Raw genomic sequence first — 27,807 nt, forward strand, 5'->3', positions numbered from 1 at the left:
GCTCTCAAGGTCCCAGTGAGTTAACAGAACAAGCATTATAGAATTTCCCAAATCATCTCCCGGAGAGGACTGGGGAGGCCCTTATCCTGGACTAAGTCGTAGTGGTGCTCAGCCATCCATGGGCACACAGACGCTTCCAGAAACAACTGCTTCAGAAAGGATCAAATAGTTAAAAGAAATAAAAATGAAGAAAAAGAAAAGAGCGGGGTTTTATTATCTTGTTAGAAAGCAGTGGACATCATTCTTGAACTTTTTTGTAATCACTTTAACGAATGAGTGGTTTCAGCAAAATTATCAAAATGACTTCCCAAAATTACACATGTCAATTGTCAAGATTAGCATTATACTTAAAGCTATTCTCCAATGCAGGCTGAATTCGATTCTCATTAAACTTATAGCATAGGCTCACTTTTGGACGGACAGTCCATACTCACTCCAGGACAAGGAAAGGTGTTGAGAAAAACGAGAGGGAAGCCTAAGGCTGCTCAAATCAACGTATTTCTATCTGGGCTTCAAGTTTTTTTTTTTTCAAAAATATAATTTCATCTTAACGTTGTGATTAATTTTAAATGTATTTGCTACAGTATAATTTTAAAATGCAATATTTAATGCTGTCAGATTACTTGAAGACAAAGTTTTACAGAAAACTTTAAATTTCAGAAAAAAACTGCAATGTACCAATAAACACCTAGAAAATAATATAATTAAAAAATTTAAAGCATCAAACAACCTCAAGATCTCGTCAGGAATAAGGAACAAGGCATTTTGCGTTCACATCGGTTAGCAACTTGCATCCCAGTTCACGCGGGGGAGGGTGATGGTCGGTATTTCTGTGTGTGTGTGAGAATAAAATCCAACACAATTATTTTGCCCGTTTTCCCAAGAGAAAGAAGCCAAGGGGAGGGGCACAGGATGGACGGAGGGGGCTCGGCTGCAGTACGTTTTGGTTCAGCGATTGTGTTTCCTTGAAACACATTTAGATAAATTCTACTCGAAATCTTAATCGCTGGGGAATTGGGAAACCCGTGACCTGCCCTGGTCTTTGTCCTTCATCCATGGCCTGGTCCAGGGTCCCGCCACTGGGGTCTTCCCTTCCTCCTCCCTCCTCTGGACCAAACTGTGGCGCAGACCCCCAGCCAGGTGGAAGGCGCCCCGCTTGCAGCAAGGTAACGCGCAGCAGCCCCAGCCGTCCGCAGTGAAACAGCCGGAGCAGAAGATACTTTTATTTCTCGGCCCCTATTAACACTTCAGCTCTACAAAATAACCTATAGGTTTTAACTTCCTTCTCTTTCACTGAAAAAGGTTCCTTGAAAATCCTGTCCTCCCATTCCCCGGGGTTCTCTTACTTTTAGTTCATACAGATAATTTCCCTTTCAGATTTCCTCATTGCATTTTGAACTCATAAAACATGCACATAAAAATAGCATGTTTCAAATTTATGGAGAAAATGGGCTCTGTCTCTTAAATTTGTTGACTCGAAACATTTTGGGTGGGGGGTCTTTTTTCGTTTTTAGAAGAAAGGCTTTTTAGGAAACTATGTACATAATCTGACTTCTCCTCCCCGCATTGCAACGCCGAAAATATTTTCACAATGCATTTACAAGAAATAATACAAAACCAAAAAAAAATGGAAATGCTCAGATACAGAAAGTTTTACAAAACCCAGAATATAACTCTGCCGTCTGAAGGAGGGGGTGGTGGTGGTAATCTCTTTGTATAAATTAACAAACCAACCCAAAAGAGCGGTAACAACTACAAAAAACTTGTAAGTGCTTGGACCTGCCTTACTACATTTATAACAAATACGACGAGCTCCGCATCACTTGGGCTCCGGCGGTCGGCGCCGTCCGGAAGCAACGCGGGGGAAAGTGAGCGCGCCGGCCGGTATACAAAAAGTGGGCTTCGCTTCTCGTCTCGTTTTGACTTTTTTGTCCCCTCGAGCAAAGAAAACGCTTTCCGCCTCCTCCGTAGGTGATAAATACTGTACAAAAAGTCTCAAGAAAACACCGAAGTTCAGTTTAAAACCCAAGTCTGGTGTCAGCGCCCGGCGGTCGCCAGGGGCTCCGGGGAAGGTGAGCGGGGGACACGCGTCACCCGGCGTTCGTCTCCAGTGTTTTCCTTTTGACAAGAACATGGGAACGTCTGTACAAAAGCCAGGCCGCGCCGGGGCGGGGCGGGAGCCGGGCGCGGGCCTCGAGCTCGTGGGTCGCCGCCGCAGAGTCCCCGGCGTCCCTAAGGCGCTAGATGTGCGTCAGGGGCACCGTGCCGTTCACGCCCGCGCCCGCGCCCTGGTAGTGCTGCGGCAGGGAGTGCAGCCGGCTCTGCGCCGCGGCCGCTGCTGCCGCCGCCGGGTCGCCCCCCTCGCCGGCGGGCAAGTACATGCTGATCATCTCGCGCAGGTCCCCGGGGCACGGCGCCCGCGAGTGCGCCGGGGCGGGAGGGCTGCCGCTCGGCTCCGACTTCACCAGAGAGCCTAGCGCGCCCAGAGCGCCCGACGACGCGGCCGCCGCCGCCGCCGCCGCCGCCACGGCCGAGTTCTGGTGCGCGCCGCCCGCAGCGGCGGCGGCGGCGGCCGCGGCGCCGTAGGGGAGGCCGCCGTAGCCCGAGGGCGACGCGCTCATGTAGCCCTGCGAGTTGGAGATGGGGCTGTACTGCAGCGCGCCCATGTCGTAGCGGTGCATGGGCTGCGGGTTGTGCGGGTGCGCGTGCGGGTGGTGCGGGTGCGGGTGCGCGGGGTGCGCGTGCGGGTGCGCGCCGCCCGCGCCCGGGTGCTGCCCGTAGGCCAGCTGCGCCTCCTGCATCATGGCCGCGGCCGCCGCCGCCGCCGCCACCGAGCCGGGGTAGGCGCCGTTAGCCCAGCCGTTGACGTGCGCGTAGCCGCCGCCCGCCGCGCCGCCCGGGCTCTCCAGGCGCTGGCCCACGGCCGCAGCGCCCACGCCCACGCCCACGCCCATGGCCACGGCCGCGCCGCCGCCACCCGCGCCGGCCGCCAGGAGCCCGCCGGCCAGCGAGTATTTGTCCTTCTTGAGCAGCGTCTTGGTCTTGCGGCGCGGCCGGTACTTGTAATCCGGGTGCTCCTTCATGTGCAGCGCGCGCAGCCGCTTGGCCTCGTCGATGAACGGCCGCTTCTCGGCCTCGGACATGACCTTCCACTCGGCCCCCAGGCGCTTGCTGATCTCCGAGTTGTGCATCTTGGGGTTCTCCTGGGCCATCTTGCGCCGCTGCCCGCGGGACCACACCATGAAGGCGTTCATGGGCCGCTTGACCCGGTCCTGGTTGGCCTTGGCGCCCCCGCCGCCGCCGCCGCCGCCCCCGCCTCCGCCCCCGCCGCCGCCCGCCCCGGCGGGGCCCGAGAGGTTCGTGGGGGCCTGGGCGCCGCCGGGCGAGTGCAGGTCGGTCTCCATCATCATGCTGTACATCGGGGCGGCTGGCGGGTTCACCGGCACCGCGAGGAGAGGGCCTGGAGCATAGACGGCCGGGGTGGGAGGGAGACGGAGAGGAATTCAGACGGAGTGAGACGGGGGCGGGGGGGTCCTAGTGGAGAGAAGAATGGGGAGGGGTGGAGGCAGCGACAACAAAAAGAGGCAGAAACACACGCACTCGGCGCCGGTTCGGCTCGCAGGTGGAAAGTTTCTCCTGATGCACAAACCACTTGCCAAAGAGGCCGACGGTCGGGGTCGCAGTCTTCGCCGCCACCGCAGCCCAGGCGCCCTCGGCGGAGCGGTGCAAACAGGTGCAGTGGTGGCCAAGTTGCAGCTCCGCTTTGGTGGCCCGGAGCAGTGCGCTGGGCCCGGCCCGGGGTGTGCTGTCTCCTCACCGGCCGCCGCCGCGCGCTGTCTCCTTCCTCCTGCGCTCGGTCCTCAGCGGCCTCCAACTCGGGGGCTGCAACTTCTAGCAGGGCGGCGCGCCGCGTGCGCTGGGCATGTGCTGGTCCTAGATGCCCGGGGGAAGCCAGGCGTCAGTGGGGGGGGGGGAGGTGCAGGGGGGCCCGGAGGGGGCGATTACGGTGCAGCCAGGGAGGGGCCCGGGGACAGCGGGAGGAGCGCGGGCTCGCAGAGAGGGCCGGAGAGTCGGGGCCGCCGAGCCCGGAATGGGCTGCCCGCTGCCTGCCTGGGGCCGTGCGCTCGGAGCGGAGGCGCACGCGGGGCCGGCGGCGCGCGGGGCCCAGCAGCCATACGCCGGGCCCGGGCTGCCATTAAATGAGTGCGCCGCGGCCAATGGGAGCAGGCGGCGGCGGTGATTTGCATGGCGCGCTGGCGAGTGACGTGGGGAGGGAGTAGATACACTGGGCGCGGGCGGCGGAGCGGGGAGGAGGGGAGGAAGGAGGGGGAGCAAAGCAGGAAGGAGGGGGGAGGAGGCCCGGGAGGGGGTGACAGCCACAACGCTTCCTGAGCGCGCGCGCGCGGCGGCGGCGGCGGCAGCGGCGAACCCCGAGCTCGCCCTCCTCGCCGCTCCCCGCCTGCGCGCTCCGAATGATTAACGATTGGGTTGAAAAGTGAAGACTAAGAAAGGATCGTCGTGGGGTGGGGGGGAAGAAACGCAGCCCCTGGCCAGGTTTAAACGGGCATGGAGAAGACCCAGCTCCTCCTCTGCCCCCGCCGGCCAACTCTGTGCCTGCAGGGAAGGGGAAAGTTGAGTGCAGGGTCGGCACGTCGCCCTCAGTTCACCCGAGTGCTGAAAAGGAGGGGCGCTCCCTTGGACGCAAGGGATACCCTCCGAGGGCCCCTGCAGGTTCTCTGCAAGGATCAGGCGGCTCAGCCATCCCCCGCCCCGCATCCGTTCTCGGCCGCGGCGTGCACTGAAGTTCGCCAGTGCCCGCTCTTGCAGCGAAGGCCTTCACAGTCCAGGCCCCACAATTCCGGTAAAGGGGAGTATTTGTGTGGGCATGGCTCCATAGCTTCGTTTAGTATCAGCCCTAAACTTTTGCGGGGAGGAGTCTTTTAATGAGCCCAGGGCCATAGTCACGCACTCTTCCCAACCCGGATCTTCTTCCTCTGGAAAAGGAATTTCTAGGAAGGCCAAACACAACAAGATCGATCTTGGAATCTAGTTCCTGAACAACAGTTGAAAAAGTTTGTTGAATCGCAAAATAATGATCTGGCCCACGCTTTTCTGGAGTGAATTTCCCACGAGCTGGTTGCCTAAGAACGGAGAAACTGCGTGAACTACGCGGGGCCACCTAAACCGAATGAAAGGCGGGGCCTCAGGACCGGGTCTCAGCCACCGGTCTGCGTCATGCAAAGGAAAGGCCCGGCTCCTGGAAAGAGTAAGGCATTCACCTGTGGTTATCATTCTTAAACCTCAAAGTGGCTTTGATTTGGGAACGTGAAAGAGATTTTCAGACCCAGTCTCAAGTAGCATAGCGCTCACACTACCGTTTCCACCAGACTGATCTGAAAGTGGTCCAAAGACTTCTTTTGAGCCCAAGTATTCCTCCTCTGTCCTCACCGAGGCACCCTGAGATGAGAGTGCTTATGGAGATTGGTGGTGGGTAAAGTAGAACCTTCACCGCATGTCACGTGTCTGCCTGTCTTGTAGTAGGAATATTCAGTAAGGATGATGATAACGGTAATAGGAGTAATAGGATGTTTGAGTCTGTTGGGCAGCGAACACGTGACACCTTGTTTTTCCTCTTAAAAAAAATTCTGAGGTTGTGAATTTCTTGACCCTGTTGCTTGTCCAAGGTAAAAGAATAATGCTTTATTTCCTCTCAATTGCTATGATTATTACTGTAGGGTTTGTTTTATTATTGCAGGGTTGCTGCAGTGTGAAGTGCAACAGCAAATTGATCTCTCTGCAGATTAAATTGCTTTCATTCCAGGCCATTCAGCATTTCATAGTAAATTCATCAAATAATATATAATTATATTAGAAAGGGAACATCATTTTATATTTATTTTTTCACTAAATATCTAGGTTATAAACTGGGTTTCCAACTACCTTCTTATTTCACCAGTCGAGTTTGTTAAATCTGTTGATTTGTTCCATGCACTACCTACAAATATCAGTTACATTGTGAATGAACAAAAAAGGAGCAAGAATATTGTTTGGGAATGCTATAGCCCCATTTTTTTCTTTGATAATTTAGGAGGCAATGGGTGTGCAGTGAGATCCAGTGTGTTATGGAAAGTCAGCAAGATTGAAATAAAGGAAATGGTTTACAAATTATAAACTATATTATCCACTTAGCAGTTGAAAGATTTCTTTCCTCTGCTTTTCAATTTAGAGTTTAAACTAAATAGCTTAAGACTCCCTGAAAATGCTTTGTATGAATCAGGCTTGGCACATTATTTTCCATATCAATGGGGCAATTTATTTTATAAACACCCTGCACTCCAGTGTGCTTTGCAGGAATGCTTTATGCTTTGGGGAACTTGGATAGCTGACTTTGAAATGGTCTACTTTTTTTCTACCATAGTCCTGAAAGTTGTTTTCTACTTTTTTTCTACCATAGTCCTGAAAATTGTTTCCAAATACGACGTTACCCTTGTTTTTCAGAGCATCTAAATAGGAGGAAAATGGTTTAGCATCGTATGAGATCACACTAGTGCTCAACGTTCAGGGTGCTCTCCATAAGCCCTCTTCAGTGATGAGATGTTCCCTAGGCCCAAGCGGCTGCACACACTATGTGTGGCCACCTGCATAAGTATTAAACCAAAGCTGCAGGTGTAACTTGTTGCCAAGCGATAAATGATTGGCAGCAGCAGGCAGTGCCAATTAGGCAGCACAGGGCACTGCATGCTAGACCTCTGTGCCTTCATTCCTGGCATGAGGATTGACAAGCATAATGTTAACTCCTGCTGGTGATCGATGGCTTCTGGAAGCCTCAATTTCTTGCTCCTTCTAACCTCTTTCCTCAGTGACTCTTTAAAAAGAGAGAAGACAGTCCAAAACTAGTTTGAAAAGCACCTCCTTCTCCCTTCCACCTCCAGCCAAGTTGGCAGTTACCGCCTTCAAACCCAGTACTTTCCCAAAGGCTGGACTCCTGGAGATTTGAACACTGACTTCCCTATTCCCAAGTAATGTCATAGGAAGTCTAGACCCCCAGGCACAGGGTTACTCTCACTGTTGATTGACCAAACTTGCTTTTTTCGCAGCTCAGAAACTTCATTGTGCCTCTTTGCTCAAAATACCAAAGCGAAGATCAACTTAGAAATGTGGATAAAGACACTTTCTATTGTTGTATGTAACCTGTGGTCATAATCTTCAAAGCCAATCCAGAACCAAGACATCCCTAGAAGCTACACGCACACATATATGCCTGTATATATGTGATAGGTTAAGCCATTATGCAAGAACCCTCAACTTTCAAATAAATTGAGTGCTGGACTTTAACACCATTAGCTTAACTGTCTGATGGAATAATTAGCACTTTTAGCTTTTGTCCCCCTTCCCCTCTCCCACCCCCCCAGCATGAAAGCGAGCTTTGAGGCATCTAGAGGTGGATTTTCTGTGCCCAGTGTCAGTCCCGAGTCCCAAGCAAGAAGCACGATGCACAAGCTAGGAGTTCTGCAGGACAGTGAAAGAAGACAGAAACTCTGCCCTGTCTTTCGTGGTCCTGGTGAAGTCGACCTGTCCTGCTGACACTCTCCAGGGACATGTGGCCGCACCACAACCAGTTGCCCTCCTGGGTTCAGCTTCTGGGGCCGGTTGGAGGATTGAGGCCATGTTAGGTGCCTCCCCGGATCTCCGAGGGGCTGAGGCTTCCGCGCTCTGGTGTCGCCCCAGAGGGCCGAGGCCACAGTTAAAGGAGGCAGATGAAGAGGAAGCCGCCAGTTTCCAGGCGGAGCTTTTGAAAGAGAAAAGAGTAGTCAGAAGGAGAGGAGGAGAAGGCGGCAAAGAAAGCGCGGGAGAGAGAAGAAGAAAGAGCCATTCAAGTTGGAAGAGGCCTTCGAGGCCATCTCTGCCAACAGGAGGCGCGGAGCGAGGGCGAGGAGGGAGGGGAGCGCGACGGTGGGGACCAGGCGGGGGCGGGGCGGGGGTGCTGGGGACACCGCAGCGAGAGGGCGGGCGGAGAAGGCCCGGTTTCCTCCCGCGGAGCCATGGGGGGCAAAGAGGCAGCGGACCCGGCCGCGCGGCTCCGGCCTGAGACCCCGCGGCGTGTCTGCGCTGGCCCTGCCGTGGCGCGCTCCTCGATCGCCGTCTGCTGGCCGCCGCCGCCCTCGCGGAGACACCGGGGCTCTGCGCTCTCTGCCGCCTCTGCGCCCCTCACCCGCTCTGGCAGCCAGAGGCCTTGTTCCAGGGCCTGGAGCGCGCGTTCGGGTGATGGCCAGGGGGCTCTTGAGGAGCGCTCCTCTCTCTCGGGTCCCTGGGCGCTCTGAGCCCATCATCTGCGCCCTGGCCCGGGCTACCTTGGTTCCACTGTTCCCAAACAAAACCAGAGAAGCCAGAGTAGCACAGAAGTTTTTGTTGGTGGTGGTTTGGTTTGGTTTTGAAGGAGGAGAAAAAAATAATAGGCCAGGGAAAGGGGGTGTGTGGAAGGAGAAAGGAAAGAGAGCCCTGGCCATCAGGGATAGCAGCAGAGCTGTCAGCGTGCCGGCGCACCGCTCTCTCCTTGGCCTGACTAGGCGTCCTGGTTTGGAGGCCGTTCCAGTAGCGTTTGCGGGGAAGGGTCAAGAAACTCCTTCTCCTCAAAAGCGACCCAGGCTTTCTTTCGGGCGATTCGTGTGGAGAGCCGCACATTCACAATCGAAGAGCAAACAACTGTGTGTGTGTATGTGTGTGTGTGTGTGCGCGCGCGCGCTGTGTGCCTCCGAGCTCTCTGGGTGAAAGCATTTGGAGAAGCTCTGGGAGCTTTGGAGTAGGGGCTCACCCTGTGAGCAGTACTCACACATATAATTCAAATTTCACAGCTGACCTGCTCTGAAAACCTCAATCAGCTTCTAATTGAAGGGAAAACAAAATATTGCTTCCCTACAGCAGAGCTAACGATTTAATCATTATATCAGACATTATAGCTTTTAATTAGGCTAATGCTGATACTGTATGGAAAGAGATAATTCAACACAGTTCTTGATGAATTCTGTAATTGGGTTAACGGCAGAGCAGTTGGGGGAGAGACGTCAATATTCAAGCTGCGTCTGTAGCCACCAGGTTTATGAATGAAAGAGGAGACAAGGGGAGGAAAAAGGCTGGAACCAGAGCGGGGCATTGCACCCTCCGCCCCACGGAGCTACGGGCGGCTCTGGAGAGAGGCGGCGGGAGACCCGAGCAAAGCTGGGAGGCCGCCGGGTGCCAGGCCTCTCGGGCCTCGCCGCGGAGCACCGGCTCTTCCTGCCGCTCGGCCTGCCCGGCCCCTCTTCTGTGGGAAACTTTCCGAGAAGTCTCTCGGCTGGGCCTACCTGCCCTATACGCCCCGGCACCGGACTATTCTGCGCTGTTCCCACCCAGCCCAGCTGGCGCAGATGTAGCGCGCAGTTCTGTCGGGTGGCTCTTAAAGACACGAGCTCTACCTGGGCTTCCACCCCTCGCCAGGTCCGAGTGCCACTCAAACGGGCACAGTGCCCCTGGCCGAGGGCAGCCCTAGTCGGTCCCCAGCGCTGTGGGCGCGGCGGATGCGCCGAGCGCCCGGCGCCTCTGGGCACCACAGGCTGCCCACACTCTCGAGCTCACAGTGATGATTGCGGGGTCGGCGGGAAAGGTGCTTCGAGGGGGCGCCGGGCCTATTGCCCAGAGGCCTGGACCTGGTGGCCTAGGCTGAACCGCTGCTGGGCCCTGTGGCTGCATCAGGAAATTGGCAATTAAACCGCCGGGCCGCTTCCCTTCCTCTCCTGTCGCTAAGGGTCCTGGAAAAGAAGGAGGAAGCAAAAGGCCGTTCGCACTCGCCTGCGGGAAGTCTATTGCGCGAGAGAGCAACAGTGACCCCTCCTCTCACTCCCCCATCTCTTCTTGCCAAGTAGGGCCTGAGCCACAGGCGGTTTCGGGGTCCCCCGGGAGCCGCGGCTGGCCGGCTGCGTCGTCCAACCTCTGGCTTCGCGTGGCGGGTGCACGCCCAGAGCGGCTGCCGGCTGGGAGCGTTCTCCTCCCTCTTCTGCTGCCCAGATTTCTAGGACCCGCAAAAGTTATGCCCAAGTGGGTGAAAAGGCAAGAGGCGGAGCTGAGACTGGACCCTGCCAGAGGAGATGGTTCTCGAGCCTCGGATTTTGAGGAGAAAATGCCTGCGCCTTTCAAATTTGGTTGAGTTCTTTAGAGAAGCCGCCTAAGCCACGTCTTCCGCGGTTTTAACCCAAATGGTTTCAGGGTGTGATTTTTTGCACTTTTTATACTTCTGCACCTCCCTTTTAAATTTTTGCTCTTACTCTTTGGTTTAACCACGTCAGCGCAATATTCTCCTTCAAGATAAACATACCGTATTGTGATTCAGCCTTGTCTTATTTTGTCAGTAATTATGGCAAAATTAAATGGGTCACTGCTAAAGTTTCATTTACACAAACCCCCGTAATTAACAGTTTGAATACACCTTTTTACGTTGTACAAAAGTTGTAATTTTCTAACGCATGTTGTTTTTTATTGACGGAGAATGCTTGTGTTCGATGCCATCCTGAGCACACAAAGCACCTCCTCTGAGCACTAGGTGTGTTTTGTTTCTGTAACAGTGTAAGGAGCCGGTACAAGATCACACTTTTGTGAATCTGGGGTAGCTTCATAACCACTCCCATTAAAAACTGCCGATTATAAACGTCCAAGAGTGCAGGACATCTGACTAAACTGGGAAAGCCGAAATTCTGGGGAGAAACAAACTGGTCTGGCCTGTTACACCCCCATTCCTGCTCCCCGGAGTGTGGAAGAGCAGGTGGGATTTGACATTCTAGGGCTGCTGTAGTGTTCACTCTGCAGGATCAAAAACAGCATTTCAGGCCAGTGCGGCGACCAGCTTGGTCTCAGCGAGCCAGTGACCAGGGGCTGCTTGCAATCCAGTGCAGCAGCTATGAGTCAACAGGCCCTTCCTCCATCCTCTCTCATTAGCCCTCAAATGGAAAAGGCATCACTCACAAGAGGAGACAAGTCATAGGGAATTTCTATATGAAAAGAAATAAAGTGAAATCAGAGATGCTTTTTCTTACAGGCCATCCCTGTTATTGCAAATTAGATTAGCTACACAGGCTTCAATATAAACATGACACGAGGTTCACACGAGTGAAAGGAGCATCCACTCCAATCTCTGCTTTCATCGAAGCGTCTCACATAAATTACATCTTGTCCTTTAATACACTTTTCAATGAGATTAAAACATCACTTTGACACAATTTCAAGCCCTTTCAGTTGCATGGGTTGCTTACTTCAGAAAACAGCAAATGGGGAAAGTGGTTCTGTTTAAATCTTCAGGCTGTGGGATGGGGCTTTAACGCAGCGCCAGTGCCCTGCACGCTGAGCTAATAGAGGGCCCCTTGGCCCCATTTGAATGCCATTTATCTTACCTAGAAGAGACAGAAACCAGCTGTCCTGTGAGCAGAAATCAGATTTCCCTCAGGTTGGGTGGAGGCCTGTGACTACCTGGGCACAGGGCCTCTTTGGAAAGCACATTTATATTAGACAGGGCAGCATCCTTCGGACAGGGGGAACGCGAATGGCCTGCGCCGACCCTGAAAGGGTTAGATACCTCACAGGACAGACACTAGATTTGGGGAGAGAGTGCCACCTAAATGAGGTAGAGGGAGGTTTGGCAGATCAGGCAGGGAAAGAGCCCTGTTTTGGATGGTGCTTGACCCTAAATCTCAACTTAGGGGCAGTGAGAAAAGGTGGGCAAACATAGGTGAGTTTTCTGCTAAACCAGCTAAAGGGAGATTTGAACCTCTTCTTGCCAGCAGAAACACGCCACTCTGACTCCCCAGGGGCCACCTGTCCCTTTATGGGCTGACTCCTCCTGGACCGGCTCCCATGGCTCTGGGGAGTGGAGGAGCCCCACCCAGACAAAGGACCCCATCAGGCAGCAGTGGAGGGGTGCGTGGGTTTCACGGTAGGGGTTCTATGCATTTTCATTATTTTCAGCTATTTACAATTATGCTCAGCGCTCAGAACACACAAGCAGATTTGCTTCTGGAGTAGAGGCTGGTTACAGCCTGCCTTCTCAGGTGATGTATCCTCTGCCATCAGGCAGGTAGGCACAGGAAGGCCCCCCACCTGGAGCCTCTTCCCTCAGACCCAGCACAGCCAAGGCAAGGTTCTCGGGGCCTCCTCTTCCTTGCGGGGAGGGAGACTAGGACCAGCAAGTCCAGCCGCCCAGATGCCAGCCCCCTCCCTTCCATCCCAACCCCTTTCCCTCTGCCTCCCGTGGCAGCCTCCCTACAGGGCTCCATCCGTTTCCATGACAGTGATAACAAGATCCTAGCACTAGGCCATCTGAAGGCTCTCTGTTCATCCTCACAGGTACGCATGACATCTCCTGTGTGCCTGCCTGCTCCAGTCCTGCCACCTGGCCTGCCTCGAATCCGAGAGAGGCGCTAGCAGGGGAAGAAGCCTGGTAGGGCCCAGGGGATGTGGGTGGCAACGGAATTGCTTTCCTCCTGGATCCCGGTTTAACCACCCTTCCAAACCAGGCGGAGCTCCTCCGGGGACACGCGCCAGTTGTTGGAGGCTTCCCCCTCTGCTGCGGGCGCTCTCTGCATGCCAGGCCCTAGGTGCAGGGTAGGAGGCCGGGGTAACAGGACCATTGTCCTGGGTGGGGAACGGAGCAGGACTCCTCTTTCCATCCCAGCGGGAGGGAAAAGCTGCCCTCCCATCCGCCTGGGCAGCCCCGCTGTCCGCCGCTGCGGTGACAGGGAGTTTTGGGGATCTTCTGCGCCAACTGGGGTACCATCAGGGCAATTCCCCCAACCCCGCCTTTCACAAAGGAGCTTCCAGAACGCAGGCCCCACCGCACTCCAGGAAATCGATGTTATAAAGCGAGCTTTTAATGCGTTAGTTGACTGGCGGCCGCTATCGCGTTCAAACACCTGTTTCCTGCAAAGGGAGGCGGCCAGCCGGGTCCCTGCTCCGGTCGATGACTGCCAGGCCTGCCCCGCCCTGCCCATTGAGTCCAGCACCAGCCACCGCCGAAAATCCATTTCACCTTTGAAACTTCGTGACCTTTCCTCTCCACAGGAGGCTCAAACCCGCGGAAAGAGGGGGCGGAAGCGGGCGGCTCCGCGGCGCTGGTTGGGGAGACTCCCAGCTGCGCAGACCGAGAACCTAGGCACGCGCGGTGCTGCAAGAGGAGGCAAAGCGGGTGCGATTTCGCTGGAGGAGGGAGGACACGCGCACGGAGCTGTGCGCCCGGGCGGGGTTCACTCCTCCCAGGGCGGCCCGCTCGGTTCCCGCCTTGGGGCACCCTCCTTTGGGCGTCGGATCCCACCTTGGGGCGGCGAGACTGAGGCGTGGGCCGCGCTGATGGGGCTCTCGGACAGGCTCCGGGAGCTCTGCGAGTCCAAGGCTTGCGGCTCATTGATTTTTTTTTTTTTCGGTAGCAGAATTAATACAGTCAAGCCCGTCGGTCAGTCACAGTTAAATTGATTCTTTGCCCAAAACACCTCTCACTAAATGGCACACGCTTCAACATGTTAATTTTTAAAACGTAATTTCAGCCCGCGGATTTAGTTCTCGGCGCGGCCGGGTGTTTACCGCGGAGAGCGCAGCCTGGCGCTGCCGAACGCGAGGGTGGGGGAGCCGCGAGGGGAGGGGAGGGGGCGCGGAGCTGTGGCGGACGCGAACCTCTCCCCGAAATCCACAGGCTCGACCTCCCTCCCCCTCCCCAAAAATGGCGACCCAGAGAGAAACAGTCTGGGTCCATTGGGCGGCGGCCAATCCCAAAAGCCGAGGATGGGGGAGGAGTGAACGCACTGATAAGAAAATGACAAATGTGCCCCACGGCGAGTCCGCTAGCCGTGGCCACCACATCTACCCACCTGTTCTTTCCCGGGGCCCCAAAGCTGCGGAGACACCCCATCCTCCTTCACAGAAAGTAACCGTGGAGACACCGCGCCCCTCTCCCGAGAGCCTTTACCGCCCAGCTCCCCAGCCCCGGCCGGGCTGATGCCCCCGCGTAAGTTCGAGGCACACTTACAGTTAGTTCCTCCTCCAGCTCCAGCGGGTCCCCAGGGCGGGTCTGGCACGGCCGCGCCCCTAACGCTCTGCCCACGGGCACCTCCCGGAGCCCCGACTCATTCCGGACCGGTGGCCAGCGTGCCCAGAGCGCCGCAGATCACGGATCCCGGTCCGGCCCGGCTCCGGCAGCACCAGCCCCGTAGCCGCGGGCGCCGGTGCCACGCGCACGCACACACACGCGCACACTCACACGCGCACCCCCGCTAGCACACTCACTCGCACACGCGCCTCTCTCCTCGCCTCGCGCGCGCGCACACACAGTGCAGGCGAGAGAGACAAGAAAATGAAATTTATTATTGATAGAAAAGACTTTAAAGACAATTTCAAGTTATTGTTTCTCTCTGGAAAAAGGAGATCCCTCCACATAATGAAACGCCTTTTGTGTGGCGCGGAACAATACCAAACAAGTATTCTAATAAATAGCCACTTTTTTGTTCCTACTCGACAGTGAATAGAATCGAGCAGTTGGTTTGCGAGCAGCTGGGACGCCGTTGTGAGCTGGGAGGTGGAGCCGCGTCTCCAGTTCTCCTCTCGCCGCTCCCCAGTCCCCTCTCCCTTGTGTCCCCTCCTGCTCCCCGCTCCTCTCCCCATTCGCTCGCTCTCGCCTCCCGCCGCGGGTCCTCCTCCCGCGCCCCCGCCCCCGCGTTTCGGCCTGGCCTGCGGGATTCGGGCCGAGGCTACTGCAGGGACGGGGCACCCCTCCTGCTCCCCTGCGCCTCCGTCCCGAGGGACTCGGAAGTCCAACCCCCGCCCCCCCCAAAAAAATAGTTGTCAATTCTGTCATCACAGAGGGCTGCCTATTTTCGCCTGGAACTACTACCCGGGCCTTTTCTAACCCCCGGGTGGGAGGATGTCACCCCCCTCCCGTCCCGTGTCCACCCGGTCCTTCCCTGGGGTTTTCCGCGCCGCGCCCCCACTCCCACCCGCGCCGGTCCCCGCGCTGGGCTCTCTTCTCCCGCGGACAGCGCCTCAGCTTTGTTGGCTTGCAGCGGGGACACCGTGGCCGTGGGCGCCGCCGCGCCAGGCCTCCCCTGGTAGCAGCTCGGGCTCCCCTCCCCTTTTTTAATATTGCTCTGCGACAGGCTCCTGAATTCGCCCCTATCCCCACACTAGTGCCCTCACGACTAACGGCAGCTGCTGAACGAAGCAGTGTCTAAGGATTAGTGTTGTGGACACAAAGCTCTCCAGGTAAACGTCCCTCGGCCAGGCGGCCCCGCGTTCCAGGCGCGCACTGCGGGAGGGGAGGCCTGCGGGGCTGTGCGGGGCTCCGGGGTGGTGCGGCCGCCCCTGCCTGGGTCGCGGAACCTCACGGCGCGCTGTCACTCCCTCTGCAGGCGGAGCCCCAGCCTTGCCTCGGAGGACCTAGTTGCCTGCCCTCCCTAGCGCAGGACTAGCCCACGCAGAGCCGAAGGCGGAGGAGGAAATGTGTTCTGTGAGGCTCCTGCGCTGGAGCCACACTTGTTTCTCGGGGTCTGGGTCTCTGTCTCCACCCTCCCTCTCTGCCTCCTCCCCACAGTTGAGTGAGGCTGCCAGCACTTCGGACTTAAGACCACCACCCTTGAGACTCCTTGCAAATGTATCACAAGCAAACTCACTCCCTTTTTGAAAATGACGACCCCACGTTTGCCCAGAGGATTTGTGAGCCCCTCACACCCAAGGCAATATGTTTACCAACATAAACAAAAAAAAAGGACGCACAAGTCCAGCACAGTTGAAAGACAGTAAGGGCGTGCCAGCCCTCAGTGTCGGTGCGAGGCGCGCGGACCCACGCACACATCTCCCCCGGACAAACGCAGGGTAATTTTTTTTCCATTGTCGGCAGCTGCAGTTTGCAGGAGATCGTTGTCTGTCTGGCTCTAATCTCGGAGACAAAAACCCCACATGACTTCACTCGATGGATCTTAATCTAGAGAAACACTATGTCATTTGCAAATTATTTCTTAATCGGACTAAGCTATTTAGAAGTGCGAGTGGAGGAGTGAGTGTTTTGGAAGCCGCCAGAGCTCAGATGTTGACTAGGAACACTCTTCCTAGCACTCGTTTTCCCCCAAAGGCACTTTGGTCTAAGTGTCAAAAGCAAAATTAAGCAGGTACATTTCTTTACTTGGGGATTTTTTTTTTTTTAAATTTACTTTTGAGAAACTGTATTCCCTTGGAGTTTAAGGCAATTTAGTTCAGTCCTCCAAGATGCTGGTAACAAGAGGAAGTTGGTCCTTGACATCTTTAAAAAACCGGGTTTGTGCAGGAATTTCGTGGCGGGAAACGCGGAGACACGTTGGAATTGGACCCATTCCAGCAGGCTCCTTGAAAGCTTTTTCCTTTTGTATGGAAAATGGAAACATTTTGGAATCCAGATTTAAAACTTTGACTTATATTTTACATGTTAAGTCGCTGAAAGATTGGGTACAACACTGCATAAACCTTCAAAACCTGCAAATATTTGAATGGTTTTTGTAAGCGGAGCAGCTGCCAGTCAGCTGGCTTTGACAGGCTGCCACAATTTTGTCACTTAATAGCGGGTGTTAGGCTAAGTGCAAAACACTCTGGCAAACAGATGTCAAACCCGTATCAATGGGGGTTGTGAAGTGGAGTTTTAACCCACATCAGGGTCTCGCGCACGGAGCCAGTGTGTACACGGTACACAGCGCAGCGAAGGCGAGCGCTCCTAAACGTAGTGGCCTCGCCCGGGGCGCTGGAGACACGACCCTGAAATTCTGTAAAACCGAGGCTGCTCCTCTCCCGCCGAGGCACAGGAGAAGCAGGGCTAAGGAGCCTTGCAGGGCATGGGGGTATGGACCCAGGTAGCCGCCTCCAGCCCCGCTGCCGCCCTGCATCCCGACCCGCTTCGCCCGCAGAAGGTGGCAGTTCTTTGCCCAGGCTGGCGCGTAGCGGCAGGTCCCAAGCGCGGCCCCGCGCCTCCCTCCTCCCGGCTTGCTGTGGGCGCTGCCCCCTTGTCTACCGAACTCGGCCCCCGGCAGCAAGCCTCTCCTGCGGCCTCAGTGGTGAGAAGGCGGAGGCTACAAATAAAAAGACTCTCTGTCGGAGCAGAGCGGGCAACCACGGCCGAGGTCACCCAGGTGTCTGCGGCCGCGCCAGACCCCGCCAGGCCCAGAGCCAAGTGCAGAGCGTGGCGGCACCGGCGCTTTATTCCCTTTGCCCGCAGCCGGCCGTCTGGGTGGAAATTGGCTTTTCCTAGTGGTTTGCAGGAGGAAGTGGCCCAGGAGCGCGGGGTCCTTGCGCGGCGAGGCGGGGAGGGCGGACGCTCAGAAGACCGTCTTCTTTGTTTAGGCACCGGAGGCGGCCCCTGGGGCACTGCCCTCCCTCTCCCAGGCAAGGGTCCTCCCCGAAGGCCTGATCTGCCCCTTTCGCCTGAAGGACTGGAACTCTTAAGGGCGGCGGCGTCAAAAAAAATGACCCCCACCCCCTGCGGCTCGCGGGATCCTGCGGCCTTTGTGTTTCTCGTGCTGAGAACTATTTATGCCCGCGCGTGGCTGCTGGGTGAGGTCTCAAACATTCTGCTCTGCCGGCAAACCAGTGCCACGGGGGATTATTCTGCACGAAGAATATCTGTTCACTCACTCAGAGCTTCCGTCATCCTTGAAATGTCTTCCCAAATTTTCACCCCTTGATGATGTCTAACTTCGACACCAACCGCACATAGGAACAGGAGGCATCCCATGACTGATCCCACATCACAGCAGATCACTGGCTTTTCGATTTTCACAACGTGGATTGCATTTGACTTCGTGCTTAACTCACACTTCGCCTTTTCTTTGAATAACCATCATGCCAGCTCTTCATTTTGGGAACTTAAACTTGTGGCTGGAAGGCCAAAATGAAGCTTTGGATTTTACTACAAAATGTGATGAAAGGCAAATTTGTCCTTATGTAGATTAAAAGAATTCTCAGAGCTTTCTCTTGAGGACAGCGATTTCATTCTGCATTGCATATTCCTTCATGATAGGTATTTGGCAACTGATTAGGAATCTTTAGGCTAGTATCTACTTTATAATGAACAGAAGTCAAAACACTAATTTTAATTTGCTTTACTATAAGCTCAGCCCGAGACCATTTGTGTGTCCCATGAATGCACACACAGTTAATAAGGGCTTATTTGTTTCTTATAATAAGAAATAAGATGTTTGTGTCTTATATTTTCATTGATGGAATACGATCAAAGCATAATTTAATGCCTCCCAAGCCCTCTTAAAAATATACAGAACAAATATTCTCCTGCCAAGGAGGGGGGGGGGGTGCCGTTGTAAAAATAACTAAAGCTTCTCTCTGCCATTGATTTTAATTATATTTTAATGGAAAATCAGATGTTTAAAAGCAGTTTCCACAGGTCTATAGGATTCATTAATTCTAAATGTACAGAAAAGAAATGTATTTTCACCTTCCGGCTAAAGTTCACTATTTTCCCACGTAAAAGTATCTAACCACAGAATTTTGCTTCGTCCCCTACCGAGGTGCATGTGCCGTTCAGGAAGGTGGGGGTTGACTGGGACAGGTGTCAACTCCAGGAAGCATCCCTGCCCGGGCTCGTGCAATGCACTGGATGTCTAATTTCAGCTGTGCGGTGGAACTGGGCCTCGGTCTTTTGAGGGAGGGGCAGGGAACACTTGCTCAGGGCAGATGTGCAGTGCGGATGTGGCGGAGGAACCCCGAGATTTCAGTGTTGAATTGTGGGGTGCAGCTGTGCAACCCCGGGAGGGTTGGGCCTCATGGTGGGGGAGCTTGAAGGATGAAGAGGATGCAGGTAGAAGGATGATGCCCTCATTACATGTGATTCCAGGGGTGAAATAATTTTCCAAAATCATCATTTGTAGTGGAGGGTTTTTGTTTTTTGTTTTTGTTTGTTTGAAATCAGCTAAAGCCAAATATGACCTTCACATTCAGGCACCATTTGCTTATCATCACCCAGGGCAGTGGCTTTCACGTTGTTGGAATTGACTTCATCAAAAAAATTATATAACTGGAGATTCTGCTTACCCATTCTTTATTAGAGGCAGTAATTTCACTATCACGGTAATATTTTAATATTTTTCTATGCAGTTTATCCAAGGACTTAAGCTGAACCAACTGATGAGCCATAAAATAATGAATTTCACTGGTTTGTTGAATTTCTGTACTTATGTTTAACTGAACACAAGCTTCCCTCTCATCTTCTCCTGCCCCGTTCTTTTTTCTCAACACTCAACCTCTGTAGTAAGCCAGATGCAATTAGAATGGAATGTACAAATTGTTGAATAGGAATACAATTGGTATATCAAAATCTCTGAATCGGAGCTGACCAGGGTCAATATTTCACTTGATTCCAGTCCTTGAATATAGAAGCACAGCTGCAATTATTGAAAGACTTCAACGAGGAGTTAGATATTGTCAATGGGGTGAGTTTGAGTAATTGTCATTCAAAAGAGGAAGAGTCTGCTGATATGTGTGTGTATAATATTGTAATAATGTTATATGCTATAAAAATAAAAATAACCCATGTTATATAGGAAGAAAGGGCCTTCTCAGTCATTAATTAATTCACAATAAAAACAGATTTCATTTGAAAAGTTAAAACAATTGTAACATTTCTAGTATTTATTGACTATGCTAATTCATAGGTGATATGCACATGAGTAGGTTGAGCCAGACTTTCCAGCCTTTAGTCATCAGTCTTTGGAGGCAAGGTCACAGCTTCGTGACCTGCAGTTGCCTGGAGCACTGGTTGGTGACTTCTCTAATCCTCAATTTTCTAATCCATAAAGTGGAGATATTAAATCCTACATGGTAGGATTATTATGACAACTGAACAATGTCATGAATGTAAAAGCACCTGGACCTGGCACTCAAAACATCACTGGAACATTCTAATTTTTTTCACTTGGTCTTCTTGGCAGACCCACTCACATGGATTCCCTGTCTCAAGGGATGATGGAGAGAGTGAGGTCAGGCCAAGAAACACCTTACTTTCTTAGGGAAAACCCCAAAAGTGTGTCCAGTGTGGTGCGTGCTGTGCATCCAGCATCGCCTCCTAGCCAGAGGTCTTTGTCTGCAGCACCTTAGACCCTGACCTATGTTGACATTTCAATGTTCTCTTCCTAGTGCTCCTTTCTCAGAAGTCCTTAAACATCTCCAGTCACTAACTAAAATTTGACACTCTGTCATGTTCTGTCACATGTAACCCAACTGGCCTTTGTGGGAACAGTGGGCATATCTAAAATTCTTATTGCTTTTGCTCATAAAGGCTTATTTATGGACCAGAATTAAAATGCAATTGGAATACACATTTCCTATTTCATAAACTACAGGATTTGGAGGTCTTACCCCTTACTTGCTTGGGGAGTTTTTAAAATTTTGGACCTTCATTCATTTCTTCATTCATTCCTTTCATTCATTCATTCATTTCAGAAACATTTCCCAGTATCCTCCTATGTGCCAGGCACTGCACTGGGCCTGGGGATGTAAAGGTGATGGAAAGTAGGTTCCGTCTTTGTCCTCACAGAACGTAGGTGAAGCCTTGCTGGTGGTATTTGGCTGGTTACTTTCCTGGGCTGGCCCCTCTCTGCCTTTCTCTGATGCTCTTTCTTTCTATCTGTCACGCACTTCTTAAAGCTTTTTTTGCCTTTTGCTTTTATTTTTATTTCTGGTGAGGAGTTTTTCCCCTTCTTTCCTGTTGGGTCTATGATCATGGAGCTACAATAAAGATTCCTTGGTAGTAAAAGTTGATGAAGTTTTTTTTTTTTTTTTCTGGCTTTGATTCTGCATGATGCTATAGCCTCTGAATAATTCAGTCTACATTTCACTACACTGGTGCTTGTTGAGCTTGATGTAGGCAATTGTCTGGGCATGACTCTGGGCAGCTGCTTCGCTCTTCCAGGACCCCAATTTTCCAAGCTCAGAAATAAGGCAGCCAAACTCAATGGGTTCTGAATCCACCTTTCGAATCTAATGCTTCATGGTTCTAAAATTAAATAATGGAATATTTCGTCATGGTTTAGACCCCCAGGGTCTAATTTCCTGATCTGTGAAGTGGGTATAAAAATGTGTTAGCCTCCCAGGAACATTAGTGTTCTGAGAGGAATCCAGAAGCTTCTAAACATGTCAAATGCTTATTATTATAGATAAGTTTTATTCTTTTCCATGTCAATGGGGCAATAAGGCACAAGATGAGAGGGAGCCCAGTGATAGCCCTGTTAAGACAAGTGCTTCCTGCTATTTACATTTTGCAGCTCTGGCAGAGTACTGGGTATTAGGAACTCAAAGAGTGATTTCATAAAGAAAAAAAAAGTGTAGTTTATACCAAAATGGAATAAACCCCCTTTTGAGTAACAACAATCTGCATAAATGCTTTAAGAAAGCCTATAATTATGATAAAAATGTTGCTCAAAGTTAAAATTATGAAGCAATCAAGATTTATAAACAGTCTCTCATCGACTTTTAATCATTCTTTTTTATATACAAACTGTACACAATATATGCTTGTAATATATCATGCTATACATTTTATTTTCAGTAATTTAGCCGAGAAAAATATATGTGAGGTGACATTGAGAAACTAGGTTATATATGCACGTGATTATGGGCATGTAGCTGCTTCCAGTGTGCACGCATGCATGCACACACACACACACACAGTGATAGCTATGCATCTTTTTTGGTATCTTACACAGAAAAGATGCATGCTTTTACTGTATCAGAATCTCTTTAAAACTTTAATTAGTATAGCTCTTTTGGCAATATTTTGGAAAAGTATGACATGCATACGAGTATTAATACCCTTTTGCCAAAAAATTTTAATTACTGGATGACTGAGGGCAAAATTGACCAGATTGATCAATATTTGTCTATATTGGGCAAAAATTGCCTCAGTTGAGTAGCGGGAAATAAACAATATGGTGGCCATATGAAGGGCTGACCTAGAATATGAGTTTGTAAGTGCTGTGTTTGGAACTTTCTGTTGAATGACTGTAAAATGTTCAAGCCTAAATTGAAGAGGTTAACATAAGGAGACCCTGATAGCAATAGACACTTGTTAATTGGCAGGTTTATGTCAGGGATCCAAAAACAATTCTAGAGAGTTTCAGTAATTGCATGAATGTGGTACCTGTCATCTAGAACTCCTTCCCTGTAGGCCATCCTTTTCTGCTAATGTCAACTTCACGTTTGTTATAATACCCTCTAGCATACTAGCCCAATCCACCTAATTCTAGCTTCTTCACTCAGTTGGTCCTAGCTACATAAAATGAAACATATTAGAGGCCAAAGAACTAAGTCGTAGGTTTAAAATGACTTTTTAGGTAAGATTTTATCATCTGAAGATTGGAAAGAGAAAGATTAACTATTGAAACTCTATTGCCTCAACAAATAGCGACCTAGGATATATTGATTCTTCTCAGGCAAAGATCCTCAGCTGGCTCTGTGTTCTCTCAAAGGCGTATTCCTTCTCTCCTGAAGGCTCACCCATGAGAGCTGTATCAGCACCTGCTGAAATTTTGGCTCCTACTCGTAAGAATACATTTCTGAACTTGATCTTGTTGCTGGAAATGTCTCCGTGGAATTCCATTTCGCCACAGGTATAACCTCAGATCTTCCAAGGTCTGCTGGCTTTCCAACCTCATCTTCAGCTTCTGTTTCCAGCCCAAGGACACTCCGTTCACTCCTGCTGCAGGGCCTCCTTGCCATCTGCTCTTTGTGCAGGTCCCCTGTGCGCATTCATCTCTCCAAATTCTCCCCTCAGCCTTTCATCCAGCCCACTCATCTCCCAAGCCACATGTTTAAAGAGGCTTCCTCCCCCATCTACGTTAGGGTACTCAGTTGTATTTTCTCACTGCACTCTCTACTTTCAGCACACAATATCCATCATAAATTAACTGCAGATTTAGATTTGTGGTTATTTGTTTCATGTCTATTTTTTCCCATGGACTGTCTACTCCATGAGGGCAGGGCTCATCACATTTGGCCCATACTGTGCCTAGTGCCCAGCACATTGAATATGCTCAATAAATACTTGTTCGATGCATGCAGATCAGCAATGATGGGTGGCTGTCTATGGTGGAGAAACTGGTATTGAAGTAGTGCCCAGCAATAAGCAACTGTAAAACCTGACAAAATCTATGAGGCAACTGTTTTCCAGTGGTGGGCAACAGGTGTTCCCTAAGGACCTGTGAATGAAGGAAAATTCTGGAAATGAGCCCCTGCCCTGGTCTCTGCCTGTGAACAATTTCCTGGCCATGGCCAGGAGGCTGGAACCCAGGGAGAGTATGGTGGTCACTCTGAGTTGGGAAAGCAGAGGTCAAAGTTTGAAGTACCTGAAGCAGCTGGAATCCATAGAGTCTAAGAGTAGAGAGCAGAGAGCCAAGTAACAAGATGGTCTGTGGCTGAGGGCTGGGCTCCCCACGAACAAGGCAGAAATAACCAAGGCTTATCGAAAGAAGCTCGCAGGGGATTGAGAGTTAAGCAGAAAAACGGGAGGTTGAGCAGGGGAGTGCTGCCAGAGTTCCAGTCCTGCCAGGGTGGAGAGATCTTAATGCCACTTTAACACCTGTGGCGTCCAGATGAGATGCCAGACAGACTGCTGTAGGTGGTGGGATCAAATGCTAGTGTAAGACCACTCTAGTCCTGCCCTAACAAAACCTAATATCAAGCTCTGCAAAGACACACAAGGGATATAGAGGTTGAAAGGTAAGTCTGGCAAAGTTGGAGGGGCTTGGGAAGCACTTTGGACTTCCAGAGATATGCTCACATTCACAGAGATCATTCAGCGATTGAACTAGCTGCTGTCCTAAGAGTCAATAACAGAAAAAGGAAGGTACCAAAATCCAGAGTCTCTACAGCATTTTATCCACAAAATCAGTATCAGTGGAAAAAAATCACCAGACAACTGAGAAACAGGAAAATGAGATTCATAGTCAAGAGAAAAAGCAGTTAAAAGAAACCAGTCCTGGGATGGCTCAGATGTTGCACTTAGCAAAGATCTTAAAGCAGCTCTTATAACATGGTCAAAGAATTGAAGGAAAATATAGTCTTAGCAAGCAAACAGATTGAGAATCTTAGCAACAAAATGGAAATGATAAAGAACCAAATGGAATTTAAGAATCTTAAAAGTATAATAACTGCAACGAAAAATTCACTAGATAGGCTTGATGGCAGGTAGGGAATATCAGGAGGAAGAGTTGTTAATTTGAAGACATCAGCAGATGTCATCCAGTAAGAAGAACAGAGAGAAAGCTAGAAGGAAAAGGGGTGGAGCCTCAGGGACCTGTGGATAATATTAAATGGCCTAACATGCATGGAATTGGAGGCCCAGAGGAGAAGCAAGTGATATTGGGCATCACCTTTTTGTTTTTTTGGCTGGATATGCCAAATAATAACTTGCCTAAGTTGATGAAAAACATAACGTTCATATCCAAGAATCTAATCAAACTCTAAGCAGGAGTATGCAAAATAAAAAGACAACCATACCTAGGCACATTGTAGTTAAACAGATAAAAAAAAGATAAGGGAAAAATCCACACATACAGGGGTCTATGTGGACCCCTGTACAAAATACAAGGAGGCCAGAAACAATGGAAGGGCATTTTTACAGTGATGAAAGAAAAACCCCACAAATCTGTCAAGCCACAGCAATTCTGTATGAAACAAAAACCTCCTTCAAAGAAAAGCTGAAAAAAGACCTTTTAACATCAGTGAAGGCTGACGGTATTCCTAGCAGAGGCCTGCCTTACCAAAATTCTGAAGGAAGCCCATCAGGATTATGGGTGCTGGGGAAGAAATGAAGAGCAGCAGACGTGGAGGAAGGTTGTTCTTCTTCCTGTAATTTACTTAAAAGAAAATTAAGTGTTTAAAAAGTAAGGCTCCCCTTTGGAATTAGTGTTGGCTTATCAGATGCCCGAGGATGTCAAATGCCACCACGTCCTTGGCTTCACTAATTAATTCCAGCAAACTGAATATTTACAGGTGAAGCAAAAATGAAAGACAGGGTGTGAAACAACACAAGGTTGAGAATGATAATGTTTTGTCACAAAGCAAAGGGAAGCTCTGGGAGTCAGTGAACTTTCAGGATACCTTGCCAACCATGAATTGTTAACCCAATCTTCTCAAATTTCTTGAAGATGAAATGCCTACTATCTTCCAGTCAGAAACTAGGTTATGTGGAGGAATTATTGAGTTCTTCAAAAATATAATAAACATGCTGACTTCTCTGCATTATTAGGCTGTTTCTATGCCTATTTCTCAATCGTCCCGAGAGTCCTTGAATGCATTAAAGGGACAGAAATGTAGAGGGAGGAATCTGGCTCGTTTTTAAAATGGAGATTTGTTTGCAACATAACCTGAGTATTATCTTTCATATTGCTGCCCAAGGGCATTTGAAATAATTTCTTCTTAAAAGAGGTTCAGGGGAAAGTCTTTAGAGCTGGAGAGTTACTTGACTCTGGGCCTCTCTGTATAATGATAAAGATGCATTTCCTTTGAGAATTAGAAAAAATAGTAGCCAAACATTCACTCTAAGACTTATGTGGTTTTTCTTCCTCCCTTCCCGTTTTCCCTTCTCTCCTCGAGATAATTTACTATTTGTAGTTATATGCATCCTCCATTTTAAATGAATTACAATCTGGAATGAAAGAAAGCATGTTTCATCCTGAAATTTAATACTTGAAAAAAAGAAGTACTTACGTCATTCGAATAAATGTAGTATTGCCTGTGAAGACATCTAGTTTCTCATTCTATATATATATACATATATATAGAATATATATGTATATATGTATATATGTATATATATGTATATATGTATATATGTATATATGTATATATATGTATATATGTATATATGTATATATGTATATATATGTATATATGTATATATCGTTATTGTAAAGACATCATCAACATATACATATATACGTATATATGCATATATGTGTATATATGTATATATATGTGTGTGTATATATATATATACATTTTTGCTACTTAACATTGGAGCACATTTTTGTTTTACCATCCTCATAGCCTTGGAGGTACAGCACGTGCACACACGTACACACGTGCACACACGAATACACACAACATACATCACACATGTACACACATGCATGCACACATGTTCACACGTGCACACACACGAATACACAAACATACATGTACACATGCACACATGCACACATGCATGCACACATGTACACACACATACACATGCATACACATACACACCCAGAACTCTTTCATCCTCTTTTAATGAGATCGACACTTACCAAGGTCTTTTACTTGAAGCCGTGTTCTCCACCTTTCTTCCTGCCCTCTATAAAATGCTCTTAAAAACTGAAATTCTTCGCATCAATAAAAGCATCTGAAAAAACGTGTTTTATGTGCCAGCTGGATAGTAGTTTGCAGCGATAGAAAATATTGTTAAAAGGGCAATGCTGAACAAAACGTACATGTTATCTAACTTATGTAGACTTATGTTTGCTTATATTTAAAGAGATGATTGGCATATGGTTGAGCGTTCTTTTTTATTTGCACCATTACTGGATTTTTCTCATGTCTCCTTGATGTTATTCAAGGGCTGTCCATCCGAGCTTTGTATCTTGAAGATGACATACTCCATGACCTGTAGTGTGGTCCCCAGCAGGAGCTCCTGAGAAACGCTGAATCTTGGGCCCTATCCCATGCCCACAAGTCTGCATTCTAAAGGAATCCTGGGAGGTGTTCCCCCAAAGCATAGGTCGACAGATTTTTCTACTAGGTTGATGTTTACTCAGATGGCTTTAGAGAAAAACAATATTTGTACTTCTTTGTGGCAGGCTTATGCAATGAATCCCCAGAGAAGTGAATAAGAATTTGTAATTACTGTTTTGATACTTTTCTGGAACGTGTGTTTATATGCAGTGTTTTACACAAAAAAGATTGTTTTATATTTTACAATAACGATAAAAATGCATTATGGTGTTTCTCCAAGTCCACTATCTAAGACAATTCATGAGATATTTTAGGGTCACACTACTTTAAATGCTAGTTTAGCATGTGAGTACTTATTTAATGTCTGGTTACTGATTACCATCCCATGCTGTTTGTCCTTGCTAAAATATAAGCTAGTTTTACTGAGTTTAAAAAATGTAAACTTGCTCTCAATCCTATGTACTTCCTAAAATAATTGGACATTTGGGTTATAACTCTTCTGTCATTTTAACATTGAGGAAAGTGAAGGAGAATTGAAATAAAGTAAATATCCATGGAATGCTGGTATGGGTTGGGAAGCAGGGACTTGGGCGTACAGCTGAAGACTAGAAACAACCTCTAAATTAATGTTACCTCTCTCCTCTCTGGATTTCTTAGGCCATTATTTACAAGCTGTCAAATTTTACGGTTGAAGTAATTTGTATGAACTGTGCAGTGAAAGCACATTTTATCCATTGATTTCCTGGCAGTTTGTGGTTGCCACTCATCTCCTGAAGAACACTTTCTTCTTTCACAAAGCATAGATTAAAATATCAGTCTTCAATCCTGTCTCTAATGCAGAGATAGAGAGAGCAGGTTTTGAGGTTTCATGCTGCTACTCCTCCCAGAGAGCTACAAAAGCAAATAAAAATCTTCCCTACGGGAAGATGATGATATCCCAGGCCTCAAATTATATGTTCAAAAATTTAAAAAATTACTGTGCCAGTAGATAGTGGAAGATGGCCAGACACAAGGAGACCAAACACCATTAAATGAGATGAAACAGAAATAAGAGACTCC

General features: G+C 49.9%; 2 protein-coding genes and 1 non-coding gene across 4 annotated transcripts in view; all 3 read right to left on the reverse strand.

Annotated features, from left to right (window-relative positions):
* LOC129464220 (uncharacterized) overlaps positions 1-27,807 on the reverse strand; it is a 241,888-nt gene that overhangs the window by 36,994 nt on the left and 177,087 nt on the right. The gene's annotated exons all lie outside the window — the stretch shown is intronic.
* On the reverse strand, positions 191-3,956 carry SOX1 (SRY-box transcription factor 1). Of its 2 annotated transcripts, XM_055244526.2 has the most exons (2): positions 2,616-3,521; positions 191-2,537 (listed from the first exon to the last, which is right to left on the reverse strand). In XM_055244526.2, the coding sequence occupies exons 1-2, from the start codon at positions 3,417-3,419 to the stop codon at positions 2,241-2,243; spliced, it is 1,101 nt and encodes a 366-aa protein (XP_055100501.2). In that variant the 5' UTR covers positions 3,420-3,521; the 3' UTR covers positions 191-2,240. The 2 variants fall into 2 exon arrangements, with proteins under 2 accessions (XP_055100501.2, XP_055100500.2); XM_055244525.2 differs by having other exon boundaries at positions 191-3,956.
* On the reverse strand, positions 18,944-19,004 carry LOC129464260 (small nucleolar RNA SNORD44). The gene has a single exon (XR_008651499.1). It is a non-coding gene; the product is annotated as a small nucleolar RNA SNORD44 (small nucleolar RNA).

The sequence above is a fragment of the Symphalangus syndactylus genome, chromosome 15, assembly GCF_028878055.3.
Source record: "Symphalangus syndactylus isolate Jambi chromosome 15, NHGRI_mSymSyn1-v2.1_pri, whole genome shotgun sequence".
Lineage (NCBI taxonomy): Eukaryota > Metazoa > Chordata > Mammalia > Primates > Hylobatidae > Symphalangus > Symphalangus syndactylus.

Coding starts and splice junctions, on each gene's coding strand:
- SOX1 (XM_055244525.2), bottom strand. CDS start 3,419: ATGTACAGCATGATGATGGAGACCGACCTGCACTCGCCCGGCGGCGCC.